The 24,454-nt window shown below is 47.6% G+C and overlaps 1 protein-coding gene across 13 annotated transcripts in view; it reads right to left on the minus strand.

Annotated features, from left to right (window-relative positions):
• NEDD4L (NEDD4 like E3 ubiquitin protein ligase) overlaps nucleotides 1–24,454 on the minus strand; it is a 363,454-nt gene that overhangs the window by 16,447 nt on the left and 322,553 nt on the right. For all 13 annotated transcript variants that reach the window (XM_020912709.2, XM_020912682.2, XM_020912661.2 and 10 more), the window contains 6 exons: nucleotides 23,532–23,590; nucleotides 15,735–15,800; nucleotides 11,792–12,021; nucleotides 9,649–9,770; nucleotides 8,650–8,720; nucleotides 7,063–7,158 (listed from right to left, as the gene is read on the minus strand). In XM_020912709.2, the coding sequence (XP_020768368.1) occupies nucleotides 7,063–7,158; nucleotides 8,650–8,720; nucleotides 9,649–9,770; nucleotides 11,792–12,021; nucleotides 15,735–15,800; nucleotides 23,532–23,590 (644 nt within the window). The remainder of the gene's footprint in view (nucleotides 1–7,062; nucleotides 7,159–8,649; nucleotides 8,721–9,648; nucleotides 9,771–11,791; nucleotides 12,022–15,734; nucleotides 15,801–23,531; nucleotides 23,591–24,454) is intronic.

Below are 24,454 nucleotides of genomic sequence, written 5' to 3' on the forward strand. Positions count from 1 at the left end.
GATCAACTCTCACAGAACTGGGCCCCACTTCTTTGCTAAGTAACAACTTGGGACTCACACAGGTCTCCCCGATCTTCTGGCAAACCCTTTAGGACAAAGGTCTGAGAAGTCTGCGGAGACACTGGGTCAAATCGGGCATGCTGGACCTGGTCAGAGGAAGGTCTGGCTACTTTTCCTCCTGTTCCTGGGTGCTGCTGTCCCCGTCCTCCCCAGCCTCCCCCGGCAATCAGAGCCTCTTCCCACCCTCACGCTCCTGCAGCTGCCCCCTGCCGCTTTCCCTGACCTGTCTTGGAGGAGCTGCCTCCTCCCTGGGTTTGTGGTCTGGCCTCTCCCCTGTCCCCACCTGAATCCAGTGTCTGTCTTTCCCCTACTTGCTCTCCCCCACCCAGTGCTTCTCAGCCTTTCTCCCCATCAGCACCCCTCAGGAGCCTTTTTAGATGCCACCCCCCCATCAATTGCCCCTTTCCTCTCATGCAATCTTACCAAAGACGCCTATGGGACCAGTGGTATGTCTGTGGCCGCGTGGAGGACCACAAGCCATTGTGATGGCTGAGACCTCTTGTCCTTTAAGAACAGGTTTTACCCTCAAAGGGGCACTGTCACCCCAGCTGAAAACGTGTGCCTTCACGCAGCTCAGCCAGGCCCCAAAGAGCTTTCCTGCGTGGCTGCTGCCCAGTCTCTGCCCCACCCCACTGCCCAGCTTCTCACAGGTCCACGTGCCGGGTGCCTGTCAACCAAATCAGGTGCTGCTTTGCTAACCCTGTAGTCAAGAGTTTCTGCTTGTCTCAGCTCTGAAAGCATGTCTCCTCCCGGTGGGGCATGTGTGTGTGGGGTGTACATGAATGTATGGTTTACATCTCCGGTTGGTGTATGACCATTGTTCAAATATTGAAATTTGTTCATTTGAAACATTTTTAATAGGCTCCCCCCCGCACCCTGCAGCTCCAGATTCTCACCAACCAGAAAGAAAACAAATCAGAAAAACATGGCAACAGCTGCAGTTCTATTACACGAAGTGGCAGCCACCACCAACTTCACGGGCTGATATTTCTTAATTACAGAAGGAGACAAAGCTTAGAGCACTGAGGGAGGCTGACTGCATGCACATCTCGCTTCCGTGGGAACTGCACTCTGCTGAGGGAATGACTTTACTTTTTGGCACAAGGAGGTGTGGGCTCCCTTTTGGGTTAGAAAAACTGCAATGCACTGCAGAGCCCAAGAAACCATAAATGAGACGAAAAGTCAACCTTCAACACAGAAGAAAATAACTGCAAATGAAGCAACTGACACAGGATTCATCTCCAAAATACATAAGCAGCTCAGTATCAGAAAAACCAAATGGCAGCTTTGCAAAGGGATGGAGAGGGCGATGCCTGCACAAGCCTCTTGCTGATGCCCACGTTCTGGGCTTGACAACTCTGTTCTGAGCACCGGCTTGCAGCGGGCACCGTGAGGTGGTGAGCAACAGGCAGCTCCAGGACAGCCACCACCAGACTGAGCCTGACGGGCGAGACAGATGCTAAACACGCAACCATACAAGTAAGTGCAAAGTCGCTTACTGTACCTGCCACAGGGAGACATGAGAGACTCTCTGAAGGTCGGGGGTCTGGGGTCAGAGCTGGCTGAATGAACCGAGACTGGGAGTGTGTTCCCCACTGAAGGAATGGAATGTGCAAAGGTCCTGAGGCAAGAAGGAGCTTGGTGTGTCTCATGGGACCAGACCCAGAAAGCATGAGAGGCAGCAATGATGCAAAATGCAGCTGAGACAAATACGCTGGGCCCAGCCACGCGGGACTTCACGGGGCACATAAAGGATTAAGTCTTTGTCTCGAAAGTGACAGAATGGGAAATTTCTGTGCTTTCAGCAGAGGAATGACATGATCATCTCACATTCTGCTAAGACCACTCTGCCACTGTAGGAGGTCAGTTCAGTTTAGTTCAGTCAGTCAGTCGTGTCCGACTCTTTGCAACCCCATGATCCGCAGCATGCCAGGCCTCCCTGTCCATCACCAACTCCTGGAGTCAACCCAAACCCATGTCCATCAAGTCAGTGATGCCATCCAACCATCTCATCCTCTGTTGTCTCCTTCTCTTCCTGCCCTCAATCTTTCCCAGCATCAGGGTCTCTTCAAATGAGTCAGCTCTTCATATCAGGTGGCCAAAGTATTGGAGTTTCAGCTTCAGCATCAGTCCTTCCAATGAACACCCAGGACTGATCTCCTTTAGGATGGACTGGTTGGATCTTGCAGTCCAAGGGACTCTCAGGAGTCTTCTCCAACTCCACAGTTCAAAAGCATCAATTCTTCGGGGCTCAGCTTTCTTTATAGTCCAACTCTCACATCCATACATGACCACTGGAAAAACCATAGCCTTGACTAGACGGACCTTTGTTGGCAAAGTGATGTCTCTGTTTTTTAATATTCTATCTAGGTTGGTCATAACTTTCCTTCCAAGGTGGATATAAAAGACCAGTTAGACATCTACAAGAGGGGCGTCCCCATTTGCCTACCAATGTAGGAGACACGAGTTCGATCCCTGATTCAGGAAGATCGAAGATCCCACGTGCCATGGAGCACCTAGGCCTGTGTGCCACAGCGGCTGAGTTTGTGTTCTAGAGCCCGGGAACTGCAGCTACTGAGCCTTGAGCCCTGGAACCTGTGCTCCACAGCAAGAGGAGCCACTGTGATGAGAACCCCACGCCCCACAACTAGAGGGCAGCCCTGCTCGCTGCAGAGAGAGAAAGCCAAAGCAGCGACGGAGACTCAGCTCAGCCAGTAAACAGATAGTTATATATATATATAAAATATTACTATATATTATATGCGACCCCATGGACTATACAGTCCATGGAACTCTCCAAGCCACAATACTGGAGTGGGTAGCCTTTCCCTTCTCCAGGGGATCTTCTCAACCCAGGGATCGAACCCAGGTCTCCCGCATTGCGGGTGGATTCTCTACCAGCTGAGTCACAGGAGAAGCCATGTGATATGTATATGGTGGCTTACCCTCAGGTGTTGGTGGGGGCAGACAGGGAATACAGAGAGAGCTGAGGAACAGCAGGGAGGTAAGAATGAACAGGGCCCCGTGATGGACCGAACGTGGGAGATGAGAGCTAGCTGCAGCTGCTTAATTCACTCTGTATTTTTTCCAGAATACAAAATAGATATGCTAGTTCCTTGTTAATCAGGTTTAGCTCTCTAAAAAGGAAAGGCATTTCACAAATAGGGCACCTCATCATTATCTTAATCATCTCGCGAGTCTGTTTTCATTACTGCATTACTCTACCTGATTCAATCCAAAGTCAGAAAAATCCACATTAAATGAGGAGGCTTGAGAATTGTTTTTAATGAATGATTGAAATGAATTATGACGATCATCAGAATCTTTATCAGAAGTCTACTTAAAAATGCAAACATTTTCTGTTTGGTTTGTACTTGTTAGGTAGAAATAGTTACATTTAACTGTGACTGAGGAAGGTTTCTCAGGGAGTCTGCATCTCATCATGGCATCAGTAACGCCTTCTGAACTGTGTTATTTAAGTTAGTCATATGGAGTTCTATGGGCTTCCCTGATGGCTCGGCGGTGAAGAATCCGCCTGTAAAGCAAGAGACGCAGGAGACATGGGTTCCATCCCTGGGTTGGGAAGATGCCCTGGAGGAGGAAATGGCAACCCGCTCTAGAATTCTTGCCTGGAGAATCTCATGGACAGAGGAGCCTGGAGAGCTACAGTCCAAAGGGTTGCACAGAGTCAGACACGACAGAGGGACCTGACTGAGCACGGATGGAGCTCTGTAAGTATAAACACACAAGACCCTTCTTTTTGCATCTGACACCCCAAGACTGATTTTAAGTCTCTTTGGCTCTTTACTTCTCCCTCCATGTGTTAAAAATGCAAAGATGACACAGTTCCAGGATGATCAGCCATGTGTTACCCTTTGAAAATTGGCAGTCAAGACCCTTAAAAAAAAAAAGGTCCAGCTTAATAAAAAGTCACCACAATTCCAATTACATTTTGTTTTCTCACACTTGGAGCTTCCATTACTTGTAACATTAAAAAAACGAGATCAGTACGATTCAGTCCTTTGCTCGCTAAGCATGCAGTAGGCATCGCTACACGCTGGGCCCTGCAGAAACCCAGGAACCTCGAGGGCTCAGGGGAGGCCGCTGGTCAGCGGTGGCTGGAGGTCAGTGTGGGGAGCGCCACGGGGGCAGGGGGCGGGCAAGGAGATGGTGCTGCACAGCCAGCAGAGGGCACGGGGCGTCCTGGGGGACAGCGCGGTGGGCGCCCCGTGGCTGTGAAGGTGGAGGAAGGGGGTGTCGGGAGGGCAGGCGGAGGTGCGCCGTGCTGGGGAGGCTTCGGCTCACACTGAAGGGCACGGGGCAGCCGGTGGGGAAGGTGCTGAGCAGGACGGCTCCGGACCCAGCTGTGCTTTCCACACTCACCACACCCGGAGCACACGGGCTGGAGAGGGGACGACGTGGGGACCAGGGGCCGGGCCAGGGGCCTGAGCGAGGGAAGGTGTGGACGAGGGAAGCGATGAGGACTCATGGGAAGAAAGAGGGAAGAGGCCAAGGTGGAGGGGGTGGGGGCCATTGATCAGACCGAGGCAGGGGCCGGGGCTGGGAGGAGGGAGTGGCTTTAGCTCAGTTCCGGGACCTGTGGGTCTTTCTGGAGAGAGGAGGGGCTCAGGAGACCAGGGGGAATCTGGACACGAGAGGAGAGGTGTGGACTGGAGATAAGAGACGGGGGTGGGGGTGAGCAGTGCAAAGATGGGTGGAACCCGAACTGCACGGTGACTGAGCGCTGGGGTCTGGAGGAGAGAAGAAGCAGGCAGAGGAGCATCCAGGTTGTAGGGCCGACAGACGCAGCGGGACTTGGACGAGCTGGAAGGGTGAAGGGGTGAGGGGTGACGGGGGAGAGGAGGGGTGACTTGCAGGGGCTCAAGGGAAGGGGCAGCAGCAGAGGAAGGAAGCAGATTAAGGGCAGGAACCCATTTACATTTAGTCCTGGGGGGGGGGGCAGCACTGTTAATCTGGATGGGACACCTTGGGGGGGGCGGGTGTGCAGAAAAGGTTTCCCTCCCCCTTCCAGACAACAAGACTCCCACAAGGATGGGTGGTGTCCACTGGTCTGTGAAGATTTTTGGTCATGAAGCACAATATGCAGCAAAAAAAGGATGGGAGGGCAAACAAGATTTTTAAATGAATTCACTGATCATTTACATTTATCACAAGGTCTCTCTCATCCCTGGCGTTTGAAATTTTATGAGCCTCAACTGTGCCAACCACGAAGGAAAGAGAACAGACTCCCCGAGTCCCGCCCACTCCCAGGCTCCACGAGTGACTGCTCCTGGCTCAAGCACATGTAACAATAACCCTGGAATCTATGTGATCACCTTGTCGCTGGAGAGTTTTTGCCCCCACCTCTCTTTGTCAGAAATTCCTTCATATACGGCGGCATCAGCTTCTTTTTTCTAAGACTGTGAACCCAAGAGGGCAGGGACCTTATTTCCTCTCCTCACTTATAAAACTGAGCCCAGCACTGTGACTAGAAAAGAGAATGTGAACGCACTTTTGGGGCAGTGGAGGACACTTCAGTAATCTCTGATGCAATAAAGAACAAAGCAACATCATTTTTCATAGACAACCCTTAAAATGGGCTCCACGATCTCATGAACTTGGTCAAGGCCATGAGATCTGGCCTGGGAGATGGAACTCTCTCCAGGCTCTTGTGAAAGGACAGGAGCCGGACCTGGATAACACCTTGAGACGACCCTCCCTGCCCATCCCCCCCCCCCCCTCCCCAACCAGTGTTATCACAGGGGACAAATGAATCAGAGGTAACACATCCCTACACAACTTCAGGGTGATGATGAGAATTCCACGCAGGCAAATTTTATCTTTGAAATTAATTTTTACAGTTAACACAGCCTGAGCTTTGGTTTTTTCAGTAGTGCTGTACAGATATGACAGTTGGACCATAAAGAAGGCTGAGCACTGAAGAATTGATGCTTTTGAACTGTGGTGTTGGAGAAGACTCTTGAGAGTCCCTTGGACTGCAAGGAGATCCAATCAGTCCATCCTAAATGAAATCAGTCCTGAATGTTCATTGGAAGGACTGATGCTGAAGCTGAAACTCCAATACTTTGGCCATCTGATGTGAAGAACTGACTCATCTGAAAAGACCCTGATGCTGGGAAAGATTGAAGGCAGGAGGAGAAGGGGACGAGAGGATGAGATGATTGGATGGCATCACTGACTCAATGGACGTGAGTTTGAGCAAGCTCTGGGAGATGGTGAAGGACAGGGAGGCCTGGTGTCCATGGAGTCGCAGAGAGTCAGACAAGAACTTAACTGAACCACAAGGACAGTACAGGTGCCAAGCAAGGTCAGAAAACCCTGAGCCTGCTGAGCCCTCAAAGAGAAATTTCATCATGACAAGGGAACTATCAAAGCAGAGGGAAAAAATCAAGTTCCCCCAGACATCACCTACTCTTGGTCACATATTTACATCACTAAGTAAACATTGACACTATACCTAAATTTTAAAACCAGGGAACCAACATTCATATTCAAATCTACTTTAGATGAGAAGTAGGTACTACTTCATGCCCCAGAGGCCTTAGAATTTCTCTAACTTTGCAGGAAGAGAAATTCTTTGGCTTCCCTGGTGGTTCTGACAGTAAAGCATCTGCCTGCAATGTGGGACACCTGGGTTCAATCCCTGGGTTGGGAAGATCCCCTGGAGACAGAAATGGCAACCCACTCCAGTATTCTTGCCTGGAAAATCCCATGGACAGAGCCTGGTAGGCTACAGTCCATGGGGTCGCAAAGAGTTGGACACGACTGAGCAACTTCTCTTTTGCAGGAAGAGAGGCAGCTGTCATTGGGATTAGCTTCCTGGCATGACAATAAGGTGCTGGTGATAAATGAGATGGTAATGAATACCTACAGCTCCTGGTGGTTGTTTTTAATTGTCCAGCAAAGTTGTGGTACAGCCTGTGCAGAAGCAAAGACTCTGAAAGTCAAGGGTGAGTGCGGGTGGCCACCTACAACACATACCTGCCCAAAGTTCTCTTCATCAATGCAGAACATAAGGTCCAGTTCAGTTGGGTCATTTTCTAGGATCCATTTCAAAGAGTTGTAATATTCACTATCCTATAAAATTGACACAAAAATTAAAATATTTTTTTCAAAACACTCCTTTGACTTCTTTAAATGATTACGTCCTTCCAGTGTAATTCCATGCAGAATCTCAAGAAATGCCTTAGTTACTAACATCATGTTTGCAGCCCTACCCCACCCTACTCTCCCCTGCTGAGGTTTGTGGTTGGATCCTGTCCTCTGTGAAAAGGAAGCGGCCTGCTCTGCAAGGCAGTCAGGAAATCACACAACTGAGCCTGCAGAGCTCAGTACACCCCCCGTCTCTTAAGAGTGACAATATCAGAGGAAAGTAGGAAGGACAGAGAGAGGCCTAATTAGACGCCCGTGGTTTCAAGCTGTGCCCCTTCCTGGGCTTTTATCACTCTCTGCAAGTCACTGGGAACAAAATTCAGAACACGGGCCCCAGAGCCTGGGCTCCAAGAAGGAAGAAGAATGTGGGTGCCTACTCTCCTCGTGGGGGATAAAACTAATTTAGACTTGAAGAGAAACTTCCGTACTCCTAGCTTCCTCACTGCACAGTAATAAAAGCATACAGCTTAAGCCAAAGGTGAGAGCTGAAGAGAAGCTTGAGATGGGCACAGCAGGTACGCAGAGCTCCGGGCCCACAGAAGAACCAGCTGAGTGGCCTCGTGTGCACGCTGGCCTCGGCCCTCCTGCCACACCCAGAGGATGTGTCACGAGCCACACATACGTACATGGCTCACGGACCCAACTCCACAACACCAGCAGTCAACGTGGTGGCAAGGCTGAGGGAAGGAAGACGCTTCCTGGTGGCCCCAGGGAAACACTCCCTCTGGTTCCCACTCCCGTGGAGGTGAGCGGTGGGGTCACAGGTAAATTAAAAGAAAAACAGAAGCAAAGGATACTGGGAAAAGAGCATTGGATTTTGCTTTTACAGAAAATCTTTTCAACTTTGAAAGGGTCGGCCTAGATTAAAAATGAGCAAGTTAAATGCAACATGAAAACCCAAATCAAAAATCAGCAATTACTGTTTACTTTTTCATTCTTCTCCTACACTGGGTCCTTTACCCTTCTTCCGTGTCTAGGGTGACATCAAATATCTTTCCCTTATCTACTGTTTGGCCTGGTCCCCTGCCATTGTTTTAGGTTGGAAAACAAAGAGATGGCAGACAAACCTGTAACCTGTTCAGTATTAGTGATTTCAATGGAAAACACGGGCAATGATGAGGTTTCTAGATGACCCTTGGGTTTAACTTGGTCAATCTAGTCCTGGGTAAGCAGAGGTAACTGAGCTGTGGGTGTGTCTACCGCAAATACCGTGATTCTAGCAAATGTGAACAACGACTTGCTTATTTAAAAAGTTATGGAGATCAGTTAACCTCTTAAGCAACTAAATGTTCCCTGCTGCTCATACTGAACGAGGGTGCCTATAAAAATCGCTATGATTACCCCACGGTCTCAACTCCCTTTCTATAAAGCACAAGCGGCTTGTGATGTCCACCAGAGTAACTCGTATTTACTCACCACAGATTCCATGTCGTTCAGAGTTATCTGCTTTCCCAGCATCATTTTATAAAACGGTCGAATGAAGAAACCTAAAGTGTGGGGAAAACTGGGTTAGTTTCAAATCTTTGACGATGCTGTGCACCAGGGCACGAACTAAAAGCTAACCCGCTTTCATGTGCATGAGGGACCAGGAGAGACAGCAAGGACCCTCTGTAGTCAGACACCGGCCTGGTGTGCACGGGGGTGGGGATCGGACGGGGAAGCAGGGCAGTGACACTAACAGGGACGGCCCGGCGGAGTGCGGAGGCCAGAAAGGCTGCTGCAAGATGACCGAGCAGCTTCAAGCAGAGGCAGGAACCTGCAGTGCAAACAGGGTGTGTGCAGGGCGAGAAAGGCACTCCCAGCGGGGGGCAAGGCGGGGGGCTCGCCAGGACAGCAGCAAGGGTGCCCTGGCCGGCAGGTGGGGAGAGGAGGACGGGGTGAGAAGGGAGCGCAGGAGACCGTGGAGGAGCCTGTGCAGTCTTCCAGGGGTGAGGGGGCACCGAGTGGGGTGACGGCAGTGAGGACCCCCCACACCCGTGTCAGGCCGGCCTGCACCACACGCCTCTCAACAGGACGTGGGAACCTTGGCCCCCTCCACCTTCAATCCCCGTCCTCAGCCCGCCCTAGGTCTCCCCAGGCACCCACCCCCGGCAGCAGCTCCTGCTCCCTCCAGCTCAGTGTGGCCCTAAGATGAGGCTCAAAGCTCTCCGGTGTCTGGGGAGGGAAGAAGGTGAGGCCAGAGACGGGGCTAGGGGGCTGACACCGACATGCTGCGTGTCTGCTCCGTCCGAGGGTATCACGGTCTTAAGAAGCACCTTTGTTATGGGCTAAGCATTAAAAAGAGAATCTACTGATTTACAGAGAACCAGTGACGCTCTTCTGCTTAAACTCCATGATGTGAATAAGACACCTCATGAAAGGACACAGAGAACACTGTCCTGTTTTTATTAATCCAACACTTTTTTAATAACTTACCATCTAGAAGTTTCCCATGAAACACTGCCAGTCCTGCAACTCTTCCAATAAAAGTGAAATAGGACAAATGATCTTCATTACAGAGGCCTGAATTGGGATTGATCTGAAGTGTGTAGTTGTCCCTTTTGGGGAGGAAGAGAGAAAAAAGAAATGTAATCAAATCAATCGGTCCTAAAGGAAATCAACCCTGAATAGTCACTGGAAGGACTGATACTCCAATACTTTGGCTACCTGATGCAGAGCCAACTGAATGGAAAACACTCTGATGATGGGAAAGACTGAAGCCAAAAGGAGAAGGGGGTGACAGAGGATGCAACAGGTAAGATAGCATCACTGACTCAATGGACATGAATTTGAGCGAAGTCCGGGAGACAGTGCAGGACAGGGGGGCCTGGCGTGCTGCAGTCCATGGGGCTGCAAGGAGTTGGACACGACTTAGCGACTGAACAACAACAAAAGAAATGCAAGCACTTGAATTTTCTGTTTCCGCCTGTCAACAGGCTTTGATAGTGTACCTGTAACATCCTGTACCTGACAGATAAGGAGTAAAAGCTAGAGAACAGAGTTTATTTAGCAGTTAGCATCTTTCCATGATCAAGGACAGAGATCTACTAGAGCTGGTGAACATGCCCTGTTAAGTTAAACCATAAGTAACTGTGGATATCTGGCTGTGCTGATTGACGTTTAGAAACATCAGTTTCATCCGGTTCGGCCAAGTACCTCTGGAAGATGAGAAACACCACAGACCACAGGGGCTGGAGGGAGACTCCCAGCCACATGAGGGTTTATGTAAGAGGGTTAATTCCTTCCAGAGGCTTCTGGTTTGGGGGTTAAGGTTTCTCCTTGGGGCCCAACCCCTGGCCCGTCTGGCCAGCACTCTGCCCTGAATGGCCCCTGGTGGTGGCACAGGCTTAAGAAGCGGGAGCCTTAGAGTGCAGACGTGCACTGGTTTGCCGTCTGGTCTCACAGTCACGAGCATCAGCGCTTTTCACAGGCTCTGCAGCTGGACTCCTCTGGGTGCCACGCTGGGGTGTGGGTGAGGTGTGGGTGTAGTCTCTGATCCTCTCCATTTTCATGGCTTGTGTCAGTTTTACAAAATGGGAACCTCTTGGCCAGGGCACTGAGGCTGCGCTCTCCAAACAGCCCTCAGGAGACCGGCACCAGGTGGAAGGTGCGGCCCCAGAGAGCGCGGGCTGCTTCTCAAAGTCAACGACCCTCCTACTGAGGGACTGGGCCCAGCCTGAGGCTTGGGGAGCCGCAGCCTGGAGGGGGAAATGGCGGCCTCTAAGCAGCCATGGCTTGATTCCCGAGAAAGCCACTGACTGCCTCAGCCTTCACACCCAGCAGTGATGAAATCCTAAGGCGAGGGGCAGGCTAGGCCTTGCCTTGCAGGCCCAGGACAGTCCTCTGATCCTAAGGGACGGGTCCGCAATTTCCCTTTAAGCAGTATAATGTCAGAAACTATTCCCGTTAACAACGACCTTCTGAATTCTGACAGTGACAAATTCCCCTGAATTAACATAACAAATGAAAAGTGCTCTGTTCCTTACCACAAGTACCCAACACGTTTTCAATTTCAATTACATAAACCCAAGAGACAAGAGAAGAATTATTTTTAGGTGTTCACAGTGCACTGTATTTCACCACATGGAGTCAGAGTCTGTTCTGGACGTCCGGGGAGGCGGGAGGGAGGGGCTGAGGTCAGCAGTGTTCCTTCACCTCCAGTGAGCGAGCTGCTCGCTCTCTCACTGTGCGCTCTGTTGCTCGGTCCTGTTCGACTCTGCAACTCCATGGACTGGAGCCCGCCAGGCTTCTCTGTCCATGGGATTCCCCAGGCAAGAGTACTGGAGTGGGTTGCCATGCCCTCCTCCAGGGGATCTTCCCAACTCAGGTCTCCCGCACTGCAGACAGATTCTTTGCCATCTGAGCCACCAGGGGAGCCCAAGAATACTTGAGTGGGCAGCCTATTCCTTCTCCAGGGGATTTTCCCGACCAGGAATCAAACCAGGCTCCCCCGCATTGCAGGCAGATCCTTTACCATCTGAGCCACCAGGGAAGCCCACTCTCTCATCAAGTTTCAATTCATGAAGAATAAACCTGTCTCCGTGGGGGGACACATTCTGAATGCACTCCAGACACTTACGTTGCCGAGTACTCGAAGAGGCCGTAGTAAGGGTTGAACATCTCCTTGGACAATAGGAAGAACCACTCTCTGGCCACGCCCCCGTAGTCCAGACCTTTCTCCGATTCAAACTCAATCCACAGCCTCGCTTTCAGGACATCTGGTCTTTTCACAGACATGATTCTCCGATAGGACTCTTCAAAAATATTATTTCTGTGAAGTTTCATTTCAAACCTATTTGGAATATCAGCCTAAAAAATTAAAGAAAAAACAAAAAAAACCGACACACAGTCAGACAGTAAAAATACACCTGACTTCCTAACAGAAAAACAGCAAAGAGCAGAAATGATGGAAGCCTTAGAATAAACAATCAGGGATGAATGGTTCCAATTGGGACTCTGCTCTTTCTAGATTTTTCTTCACAGACAGAAAGCCTCGCTCTATCAGGAGGAGACACACAGCATCCATGAGCAGCTGTCACACTGAGTCAGCAACACGTGCTGTGGAACAAACTACGCTGAGTAGAGACAAATCGTCCTGTCCTGCTTTTATGAGCAACTGCGGGGCCCTTACCCATCCGCTGGCAACTGAAACACGGTCAGCTCTCTATATTGTTTCAGTCAAAGAAAGGGACTTCGGTCCAGATGATTGAAACCCATAGACAACCCCCACCAAGCCAGGCTGGGATGACTCTGAGCCCTGGTAGGGGCTCCGGCTGCAGGCGTGGGTCCATGATGCTTAGAAGCTAATTCTATTGCCAGGGTGGGGGTGGGCAGACCCTGATGATCAGGCCAAAGGCCACAGCTATTTGACGATAAATGTGAAAATTAAAAGGCACTTGACTGAAGATGAGAACAACTGCTTCCTGGCAACCAGGCCCAGGGCTGGCTCTCTTATGATGACGGACTTGCGGAGTCAGTGTCCAGGCAGAAGGTGCCGCAGAGGGCAAGTGCTACAGAGTGAGGCAGGGCGGGCCCCTCAGTCATCACTTATCCTCAGAAGAAACATGGGAATTCCAGGGGTTCAAATCTGAGTCATTCTAAGATGGAGTTACCAGGAGCTCCGTGATTCAGGGTGATGGGAGAGAGCAGAACCCGCAGTGGGAGCTCCCTGCGGCGGAGGCTGGGTCCCAGGCATCTGTGTGTCCCCGGTGCATCATCCACAGCAGAGGCAGCGGTGGAGTGGGCTGGGGGTGTGGAGTGGGCTGGGGGGGTGGGCAGGAAGCGCAGGCAGACGGGGAGATCTGAGTGGGCTGGGGGGCGGAGTGGGCTGGAAGGGCGGGCAGGAAGCGCAGGCAGACGGGGAGATCTTAGTGGGCTGGGGGGTGGAGTGGGCTGGGGAGCGGAGTGGGCTGGAAGGGCGGGCAGGAAGCGCAGGCAGACGGGGAGATCTGAGTGGGCTGGGGGGTGGAGTGGGCTGGGGGGGCGGGCAGGAAGCGCAGGCAGACGGGGAGATCTGAGTGGGCTGGGGGGTGGAGTGGGCTGGGGGGTGGGCAGGAAGCGCAGGCAGACGGGGAGATCTGAGTGGGCTGGGGGGTGGAGTGGGCTGGAAGGGCAGGCAGGAAGCGCAGGCAGACGGGGAGATCTGAGTGGGCTGGGGGGGGTGGAGTGGGCTGGGGGTGTGGAGTGGGCTGGGGGGGTGGGCAGGAAGCGCAGGCAGACGGGGAGATCTGAGTGGGCTGGGGGGCGGAGTGGGCTGGAAGGGCGGGCAGGAAGCGCAGGCAGACGGGGAGATCTGAGTGGGCTGGGGGGTGGAGTGGGCTGGGGAGCAGAGTGGGTTGGGGGGGTGGGCAGGAAGCGCAGGCAGACAGGGAGATCTGAGTGGGCTGGAAGGGCGGGCAGGAAGCACAGGCAGACGGGGAGATCTGAGTGGGCTGGGGGGTGGAGTGGGCTGGGGGGTGGGCAGGAAGCGCAGGCAGACGGGGAGATCTGAGTGGGCTGGGGGGTGGAGTGGGCTGGAAGGGCAGGCAGGAAGCGCAGGCAGACGGGGAGATCTGAGTGGGCTGGGGGGGGTGGAGTGGGCTGGGGGTGTGGAGTGGGCTGGGGGGGTGGGCAGGAAGCGCAGGCAGACGGGGAGATCTGAGTGGGCTGGGGGGAGGAGTGGGCTGGAAGGGCGGGCAGGAAGCGCAGGCAGACGGGGAGATCTGAGTGGGCTGGGGGGGGTGGAGTGGGCTGGGGGGTGGAGTGGGCTGGGGGGGGTGGGCAGGAAGCGCAGGCAGACAGGGAGATCTGAGTGGGCTGGGGGGTGGAGTGGGCTGGGGAGCGGAGTGGGCTGGAAGGGCGGGCAGGAAGCGCAGGAAGACGGGGAGATCTGAGTGGGCTGGGGGGTGGAGTGGGCTGGGGCGCGGAGGGGGCTGGGGGGTGGAGTGGGCTGGGGAGCAGAGTGGGCTGGAAGGGCAGGCAGGAAGCGCAGGCAGACGGGGAGATCTGAGTGGGCTGGGGGGTGGTGTGGGCTGGGGAGCGGAGTGGGCTGGGGGGTGGAGTGGGCTGGGGAGCAGAGTGGGCTGGAAGGGCGGGCAGGAAGCGCAGGCAGACGGGGAGATCTGAGTGGGCTGGGGGGTGGAGTGGGCTGGGGAGCGGAGTGGGCTGGGGGGTGGAGTGGGCTGGGGAGCAGAGTGGGCTGGAAGGGCGGGCAGGAAGCGCAGGCAGACGGGGAGATCTGAGTGGGCTGGGGGGTGGAGTGGGCTGGGGAGCGGAGTGGGCTGGAAGGGCGGGCAGGAAGCGCAGGCAGACGGGGAGATCTGAGTGGGCTGGGGGGTGGAGTGGGCTGGGGAGCGGAGTGGGCTGGGGGGTGGAGTGGGCTGGGGAGCAGAGTGGGCTGGAAGGGCGGGCAGGAAGCGCAGGCAGACGGGGAGATCTGAGTGGGCTGGGGGGTGGAGTGGGCTGGAAGGGCGGGCAGGAAGCGCAGGCAGACGGGGAGATCTGAGTGGGCTGGGGGGTGTGGAGTGGGCTGGGGAGTGGAGTGGGCTGGAAGGGCGGGCAGGAAGCGCAGGCAGACGGGGAGATCTGAGTGGGCTCGGGGGTAGAGTCGGCTGGGGAGCGGAGCGGGCTGGAAGGGTGGGCAGGAAGCACAGGCAGACGGGGAGATCTGAGTGGGCTGGGGGGGGTGGGCAGGAAGTGCAGGCAGACGGGGAGATCTGAGCTGTGGGAGACACACCCCTTTTCCCAGTGAGCAGAAGCCAATCAACAGTGACCCATGTGAAAACACCCCAGAAAGAGTGAAGGTACAACTCAGGAGAAGACCGGGAAATCCTCACCAGACAGGTGAGACCAGAGTGAGACAGAAGACCCAGTGTTAGAGGATCTGGGGAGATATGTCAGTAGAAAATATAATATTGTAATTTAAAACACTGCCTGCAAAAAGCCTTACAAGGTCTCTTGGTTTTGCCAGAATCTTAATGGCTTTCCCAGTGAGAATTTTTACTCTGAAAGTGACATTTGGTCTTAATATGCCAAATATTATAAATTATATTTATGTTTTACATATCAAAGTTAAAACTATACTTTGGAATTTAAATGGACACACTTGAACATTTTTTAATTAGGACTGAGGTTTTATTAAATAGAGTAACCTAAGCAATTGCATAGGCTTCTCCAATTTTTTTCACTTGGTCCTGAATTATTTTATATCTCATGAAATCATTTCCATCTTTTTATGCATTACATGAGAAATTATCTTCAGGTTATTTAATATGATTTGGGTTGGCCAAAAGGTTTTTCTGCAAGATGATATGGAAACACCCAAAGGAACTTTCTGGCCGACCCAATAATACTAAGTTAATATTGACTTACCATTTCTGTTAAAAAGAAAATTCAGATTGAAGATCCAGGTGGATTAAAGTGCAGTGAAGAAAGGAAAGTAGCATTTTTGGTATAGACATAAAAGTAAGAAACAAGTTCTCACTGAAGTAATTTTGGTAACTTACAAATGACTAAGGCAGCAATTTTGGAAGACATGTACTCACAGGTTTCTTTAATTTCTTCCTAAAGTAGTCATATTTCTGCTTAAATTCTCTGGAGTAAGGAACAGCCTGGAAGACAAATGTATAAATATAGACAATATGAACAATACAGTTGAAATTTTATGTACATGAAGCCAACATTCAGAAAATTTCATGAATCATGAACCTTAAAATTGTCACTCTCCATATAATCATTGAAATTTACATAATGTCTACACACCATATGGGAAGTTCTAGAAATGATTAAGATTATTCAGCACTGAATGAGGCTTTCACCCCTGAAAACAATACGGATGTTCAAGAAATCACTTAGAGATATTATACATAAACTAAATAGACTTTCCATGTGACTTTTGTCTGAATATGCATCAAGGTGCATTGTAATCTTTTTATTGATTGTAGTTTAGATAAGTTATTGGTGATCATATATTTTAACACTCAACTCCAAATGAGCTGCACTGTCATTCAGAAAAGACTAACTGAGCTTTAACAATCTTTGGGAGAAAAAGTTAACAGCAGAAAGGCAAGTGAACTGATTCTCTTGTCAAGGAATAAAAAACTGAGTAGACAGCATGCTGGAAACATCCTCATTTTAGGAGCTGATTGTTTATTGGTCATGGGCAAGGATCTCTTTAAATCTGGAAGGCTGTGTCTAAGGAGCAGAGGGATGACCCCTCAGGAGTGAGCTCAGTAACTGAGCTAACATTATTCACAAGCTCTGGGATCTCTTCAGGTAAAGCAGTAACATTTTTATACTGTCATTCAAATATTCCTTACTTGTTATGTTGTCAGGTAGCTTACAGTATCTGAGAGCCCTGACTTCAAGCTGTTGAAAAGGCTTACAATTCTTTTTCTGAAGCAGAAAGGATTGGCTTTTGCACATACACGGACAAAACTGTGACAGCCTTACACTCAGAACAACTCATTGCTTTCTGGAGCATAGTGTGAGTCTGGGCAAGAATACTTCTGCTGGTATCATTTTGGGCTGCATTAATGAAATATATTAATCTTTTGCAAAGGGTTTCCAGACTCCAAACCCTATGCTTCAGCCACACTTATTCCTGACCAGAAAGAGAGGAAATGAAGAGCAAGAGTTTCTTCCCTTCGTACTGCTGTAAGACATGGTCACACAGACAGTAACTAGGCCAAAACAGAAACAAGTAGCTGCTGTCACAGAAAACCGTGATCATGCCAGTATTCTGCTCTGTAATTCAAGAGCAAAAGACATTACATTTATGTGTCTTAAGAGCATTCTGAAGACAACTGGCTGTCGAGGAGGAGAGGCAGACGGACTAGAGGTTGGGGTTGGGAGATGCAAACTGTTACACTTAGAAACGATAAACAACAAGGTCCTGGTGTAAGTCATATATAGTTTAATATATATGTAACTATATATACATAGTTGTACATACACTCAGTGTGTGTATAACTGAGTCACTGCTGTATGGTGGAGACTGGCACAATTCTGCAGATTGACTATACTTCAATTTAAAAAACAGACCATCTATACTACCTATGGTTTGTTCTTTGTTTTTAGTTTTTAAGCCAGTCTTTGTTTGCTTCTCCACTGAACATTAGACATGACTATATATCGCATTTCTTTTGGACAGTCTGATGAAATAATGTATGAATTCCGCTTCCAGAAAAGGTAGAGGTTTTATCACCATCTGGACAACCACCAGCATAAGGAAATGGATACAATGGTCTGAACTAAGCCAATAAAGACATTATCATGCTTTTTGCTCTGTAGCTTTTTTAGAAGCTACTGTGAGCAACAGGCAATAAAAACTAAATGAATATAATAACTAAATGTAAGGCAGGAAAATGATAGAATTCCTCTTACATGAGACGGTTGGGGAAGGCGGCACAGGAAAGAGAAACCTGAGCAGAAATGAGAGTGACAGGACGGAACAAACCATGACAGGAATAGTGAGATCTCAAAGAAAGCAAAGTGTCAAAAAGGAAAAGTATTTGTCTGAGGTTCTCAGGTATGGTTAACTGTGATAGAAGAAAATTAAGCTGGGAAAAAAAAAAAAAGATTTCCTTTTATGGTTTCACGCCAGCTTCAGAAGCCCAGATTTGTAGGACAGATTCCCTACCAGCTAGCTCTGTCATATAACCTCTCTAATCTTGAATTCTTGCACAGTAAAGTGGAAGGACTCAACTAGTCAAATTGTAAGGCTCTTCCATTTCCCCAAATGTCATTCCCAGCAATTATTTTTTGTTTCCTCATCTGAAAACACTGAAAAAAGGCTTGAACATTCATCACTGTGTATGCAAGTCCGACAGTCTTAAATGACAAGTTTCCCAAGGAATGTATTTCAAAGCATTGCCCTCAGCCCATGGTACCTCCACCCCGACTGGCTCACAATCTGCTAGCTGCAGACTAGCTGTGGGTGGAAATCAGTGCAGAGATATTTCTGGCCTCTTCCTCCTGAGGAGGTGATGCATGAAAGCTAAGAAATCTTCCTCCTCCTCTAATACTCGTATTTTCTCTCTAGGGGTCATTCTTACAATAGTTTTTTTTTTTTTTTTTTTTACAATGGCTTTTTATATCCTTCTCCTAAAAGGATTCCAACAACGTACCCGGATAAAGATATCCATTCACTGCAGCCTCTGAAGAGAATTACGTTTCTTGTATTGGACAGGCCAAACTATTTATTCTCTCGTGAAAATCTGGCATCTTATTTTCTTATACAGAACATAACTTTTAAATAAGGGTATTTTAAAAAATGAATGTATCTGTTGATTAAAGCTGCCCTCTATTAAATAAGCTTTCTTTTTTGAAGAAAATGAAAACCTGACACTGTCTATGTGGGTTCTAAGCATCTGCATGCCATCATTGTCCACTGCTGACATTGGAGCTCCTGGCAGAGAAGGGCCCGGGCCTGACAGAGAAGTCGGTGGGGCCAGGAGAGCTGAGGCTCCAGCCTGGATTCTGACCCAGACTTTAACTTTTAGCAACACAAGTAGCTTCTGAGAAACTGGGAATCACAACTTCTTCCCTACCATCCTGACGGGACTGCTGTGAGTTTCAAAGCAGTTGGTTATATAAAGTTCTTGAGTAAGTACAAAGCATTACACAAGCATGAGACAGTGTTCTTAAGAGAAGCAGGTATGAACAGCACTTCACGTTTCCAGGGCCTTTAGTGGTGATGCTTGTCATACCAAGAGCATACCGAAGCACAGTAATGTCACAGAAGGGTCTCCTCCCTGACAGTATGCAGACATTTTTAAAACTTGGGAAAAAGAAACTCTAGGTGCCAGATAGGCAGAAAGACTCAAAATTAGAAAACTGGGGTTTGGACCCAGACTTGGCAGTTGGGCTTGAGTTTTTAATCCTCACATGGGGACATGGAACATGGCCTACAGTCTGCATGACCCAGAACACAGCTCCCTGCACAAGACTCTCGTCTGAGAAGCATACAAGAAAATTCCACCCACAGGCCTGGGGAAGTTGCAAGGAAGCTTACCTTCTGTCCAGGATCATAACTGGGAGAAAAATAATAGACAAACCCAGACCTCTAATAAACTCAAGACTCCATGTCTGTCCACCAGAGTGAGTATCAGGCCCATAGTTAGAGTAACTAAGGGTGTGTAAACATAAACTAAACAGTTAACAGAAAATACAGTTCAGGACATATGAAAGACCTGTAAGATTAAAAAAAAAAAAGACGAGTACACAAACACTTAAAAATAAAAAAATTATACACTGAACTAGACAATCACCTACCCCTGAGAGAGTCTATAGACATGACAAGCGAGAGATTTAAAACCACTAAGACCCGAGATGAGAATAAATATAAAAGAGGCTATGAACTAAGTATTCTAAGAATGATGATTTAAAAGTATGGGTAGAAAAATACATGAAAGAACAGGACAGAGTAACAGTAACTAAAAGGGCCAAGCAAATTTAAAAAGATCAAGCAGAACTTTGAGCAATTAAACCCAGTCACTGAAATATTGACACAATGCACTGATACAGAGTAGATGATAAAAAGCTTCAAAGGTAATTCACTGGGAGAGCTGAGCCCGCAACATGGCAATAAGACAGACAGAAGGTGGACAAGCTCAGAAATAAGACAGAATATGAAACTGAATCAAATACCTAATATGAGCTGCTGATACAGATAATAAAAATGGAAGTACAATATGCAAAGGAATAACTGTGGGGAACTTTCCCAGATAAAGGAAAGATGCAATCCCCATAAGGAAGAATCACGACGAATCTAAAGTAGAATACATAAAAGGAAACCTACACTTACATTCATGATAATAAAATTGTACAAAATTAAAGACAGGGAAAAATTAAAAATCACTGGAGATTTCCTCATCAAAAAAATGACAATTAGACTGACAACAAACTTATTATGGAGGCTGGAAGAGAGGAAAAAAAACAAAAAAAACAACTCCAAAGTACTGAAGGAAAGTAACTGTTGACCAAGGATTCTACAGTCAGCTAAACTATCATTTGACAGACAGGCAAGTAAGCCCCTTCTCTCTCACACTCTCACTGAGATTGCTGGCAAAGCAGAGGTTCTCACACTTGGGTGCACATCAGAATCCTTGCGGGGGTGTGTTAAAATACAGACTGCAGGGCCCACACCAAAGTTGCTGATTTTCAGTAGGTCTGGTTTAGGACCTCAAAATGTGCATTTCTAATAAGTTTATGAATGGTTCTGATGCTGTTGATCTATAGGCGACAGTTTTAGAGTCATGAAGTAGAGGTTAAACTTCATTAAGGAGAAAACTTAACCTGGGAAAAAGTAAATGCAAGAACCAAGGGTAGACAAAGAAATTTGATTATATGTAAGTAAACAAGCATTGACAGCTTAAAAAAAAAAAAAAAGAAAATGTTAACAATTATTTGGCAAGTTTTTGGTGCTTCCCTGCTAGCTCAGCTGGTAATCTGCCTGCAGTGAGGGAGACCTGGGTTTGATCCCTGGGCTGGGAAGATACCCTGGAGAAGGGTACAGCTACCCACTCCAGTATTCTGGCGTGGAGAATTCCATGGACTGTATAGTCCATGGGGTCGCAGAGTCAGACATGACTGAGTGACTTTCACTTTCACTTGGCAAGTTTAAACATAAAGCAGTTTTAAAATTCCCTCGAACAATGGAAAGTGGGACTGGGAAGAACAGCATTTAAATTTTTAATTTTATTTTATATTAAGGTATAGCTGATTAACAAAGCTTTGATAGCTCCAGGTGAATAGCACAGGGACTCAGCCATACATACACAAGTATCTGTTCCCCCCAAACTCTCCTCCCTTCCAATCTGCCACAAAACATTGAGCAGAGGTCCCTGTGCTACATAGTAGGTCCGAGCTGGTTATCCATTTTAAACACTGCAGTGTGTATATGTCCCTAACTCTATCTTCCCCTGGGTAACCATTAGTTTTTTCTCTAAGTCTGGGAGTCTGTTTTTGTTTTGTAAGTTAAGTTCATTTGCATCATTTCTTTTTAGAAGAACAGCGCTAAAGTTCCCCAAAGTTGTATATTATCCAGGAAGAGAGAGAGAGAGGGTGATTAATTTTGACATTAAGTCAAGTATGTTGGTTAAAAGTTTTAAAGTGAGCACTGAAAGAACAGAAAGAGAAAATACAACTTCCAAGCAAGTATAGAAAGAGAAAATAACTCTATCAGTCCAACAGAAAGTAAGAAGAGACAGAAAAGATATATTAAGCAAATACTAGTGAAGCAGAGTGAACACAGTGACTGACAAAGCCACAATCATCATGAGAGATTCTGACCCAACTGACTCAATTACACTTGAAAAGCTGGGGAAAGTCATGATGGAAATGTATACTTTGAACACCACAGACTTGATCTAACAGGCATATAAAGAACTCTATACCTAGTAAAGACAGAATATACATTCTTTTCAAATACAAAAAGAACAGTAACAAAAAATGGTCAAGCCTCCAAAGAAGTTTCAGATATCTAATAATAATCCACAGACAATACTCTCTGACAATAATTAGTAAGAAAGAGGTAAAAACCCTCCCAAACTCTTAGAAACTAAAAAGTTTATTCTAAATAATTTATAAGCTAAGGACAGAAAGAAATCATTGTGGAAATTCCCCAAAATTTAGAACTGAATTAAAACAAAAATCACTTATCTACACTAAGGTGATGATACCTAAATACACATGCTCTCACTGACAGAGATACCACTACCTATAATAAAAGAGGAAACAAGTCTCTTTTATTAGAAAATAAAGAAACAAAGATCTTTCCTCACGGCAAATCTATCTGGATTTATGATGCTAAATAATTTCCAGTAGTAATGAATAAGAACTAACAATGTTGCATGAAGACAGATGATCAGTAATTGATAGATACTTGAAAAGGCTTCAGAGTTATGTCAAAAGTCCCCTGCTGCCTGAAAAACAGCATCGTTTCTTGAATTTACCTTGTTTCTCACGATGCAGAAGGGAAAGTACTGCTCTGACTTATTGTGACTGTGAATACATCAGAAGGAACCCATGGCAGTGAGGCAGGTGTTTCTGTTAAGGGGAAATACTGCTCTGACTTACTGTGACTGTGAATGTATCGAAAGGAACCCATGGCAGTGAGGCAGGTGTTTTCGTTAAGCTGCATGAAGAGAACCTGACGTCTGTTTTGACACAAGTGTTGCTCGGTATTTTGCATTAACCAGCAGCAAAGCAGCTGAACAAATCCAACAAGTAGCTAAAGGGACGTCAGGCAGAAACGTGCATTTGCCCTGTATTATTGTCTAAGTTTTCAAATGGACACAGAATTCAAAACATGATTTGAACTGAATCAGATTAAAGTCACAAAATTAGTATTAGAAAGATTTTTTGATGTGGACTATTTAAAAGTCTTTATTGAGTCTGTTGTATGTTTTGGTTGTTTGGTCTCGAGGCCACGTGGGATCTCACTCCCCGACCAGGGACTGAGCCTGCGCTCCCCACACTGGAAGGTGAAGTCTTAAACAGCGGGCCACCAGTGAAGTCCCCAAAACTGGTATCTGAAATACACCTATGGTCTCTTAGCTCAGCACTCAGTGTAACAAACTTTACTTCCTTTAGCTCCTCTAGTTTTTAAAAGATTCCCCAATTTGTAATCTTCTGCTGACTCCAGTACAGTTCCTGCAAAAAGAGTCTCTCTCCTTACACTTACATAACCACTGACAAAAGACTGCTGCATTCCCTGTAATCACTGTGGCCTATTCCAGACTCCACCCAGGGGTCTGAAACCAGGTACTTCTTAACTGCTGAGTGACAGGTAGGCTATCTTCCTAATGAACACACATGAGGGGACTATTAGTGGGTCAGCAGAAACAAGGATTCTTAACTCTACCAGCTCTGGAGCTCAGCTACAATCTCACCCAAACCTTTGCATGTTTTTAGAGCTGGAAGAGGTTCAGAATCCAATTTAAATTTATTAGCATGCATATACTACCTGTGGCCTCAGGAAATGTCAAAACTCTATAAATCCAGGACAAGGTTTTGCTTCATATAAAAAGGAAGGGAGGATATTTTGATTGCTGTATTTTAATCTACCCTCTTATAAAATACAAAAGAGAAAGCTTAGTTTTGTTACCACTAGTAAATCACGTTCTCTTCCTTTATATTGAAAGCCCTGTGAAAAGGCAAATGCAGCAATCAACGTCTCACCCAGAAGTTCCAGGGAGGAGGAGATGGGAGTGATGTTAAATTTCTCAAGGACACCAGTCAGGCCCTTGGTAGTCAAGGTAGGCAGGAATATACAAGAAATATGTGCTTAGCCGCAACCAAAATAGCAGACTGAAGAGTTAGAACTTTAGAATACTGACCGGACCAGTAATAGCTGGGTTCTGCAGTCTTGGGTCTTCCCACTGAGTAATTTTGCTATCTGAAAATATTAAAAATAAATAAAAAAGCTTATTAGTTCAAATCTATTTAATGTTAAAAATGTTTTAGAAAGAGTTATTTCTGGATTTTCCAAAAGTTGCTCAGTTCCCCATCCTGACCCCCAAAGATAAATAGCTTAGTATTTCAGGGTTAGAACAGAATAATAGGCACCTCTGACACTGTCTAGTTAAAAACAATCAATCAAAAATGCACAACTAAAGTGAAACCATTTATTCACACTTCCTGACAAACAATCTGCTGGAATTTCAATTATAAACCCCTGTTCCTTCAAGGATTTATAACTTGATCTTGATTTTCATTTAATTTTTAAAAAGGCATAAAAAAGTCTTAGTACCCCCAAGGTTAACATGGAGACATGATTTTTCTCTCATTTCAAATACCATTCCCTTTATTTTTGGTGCTGCAAACTGCTTTTGATGAAAAGTCCTATGCTGAACGAATGAATAATCCATTACATGTTTCACTCAGATGCACACAAAAATCAAAACAGCTACGGCAAGCTAAAAAACTGAGAACTGAATACAGCAGAGGAGGATACCGGAGGAAAGATCCCCTTCCGGCCGAGCTGGAGAGAAGTCGCTCTTTCTCCCACACGAGTCAGTGTCAACAAGACTGGTCACTGGCACCTACACCACCGTTTCAATGGTAGAGGTGGAAACACAAGATAGCTACCTGGATCACTTGGGATTGGTGACTGTGCATTTGGCTCATTTGGCAAAGAAGCTGCCTGCAATGTAGGAGACCCAGGTTCAATCCCTGGGTGGGGAAGATTCCTTGGAGAAGGAAATGGCAACCCACTTCAGTATTCTCACTGGGAGAAACCCATAAACAGAGGAGCCTGGTG

The sequence above is a fragment of the Odocoileus virginianus genome, chromosome 22, assembly GCF_023699985.2.
Source record: "Odocoileus virginianus isolate 20LAN1187 ecotype Illinois chromosome 22, Ovbor_1.2, whole genome shotgun sequence".
Classification (NCBI taxonomy): domain Eukaryota; kingdom Metazoa; phylum Chordata; class Mammalia; order Artiodactyla; family Cervidae; genus Odocoileus; species Odocoileus virginianus.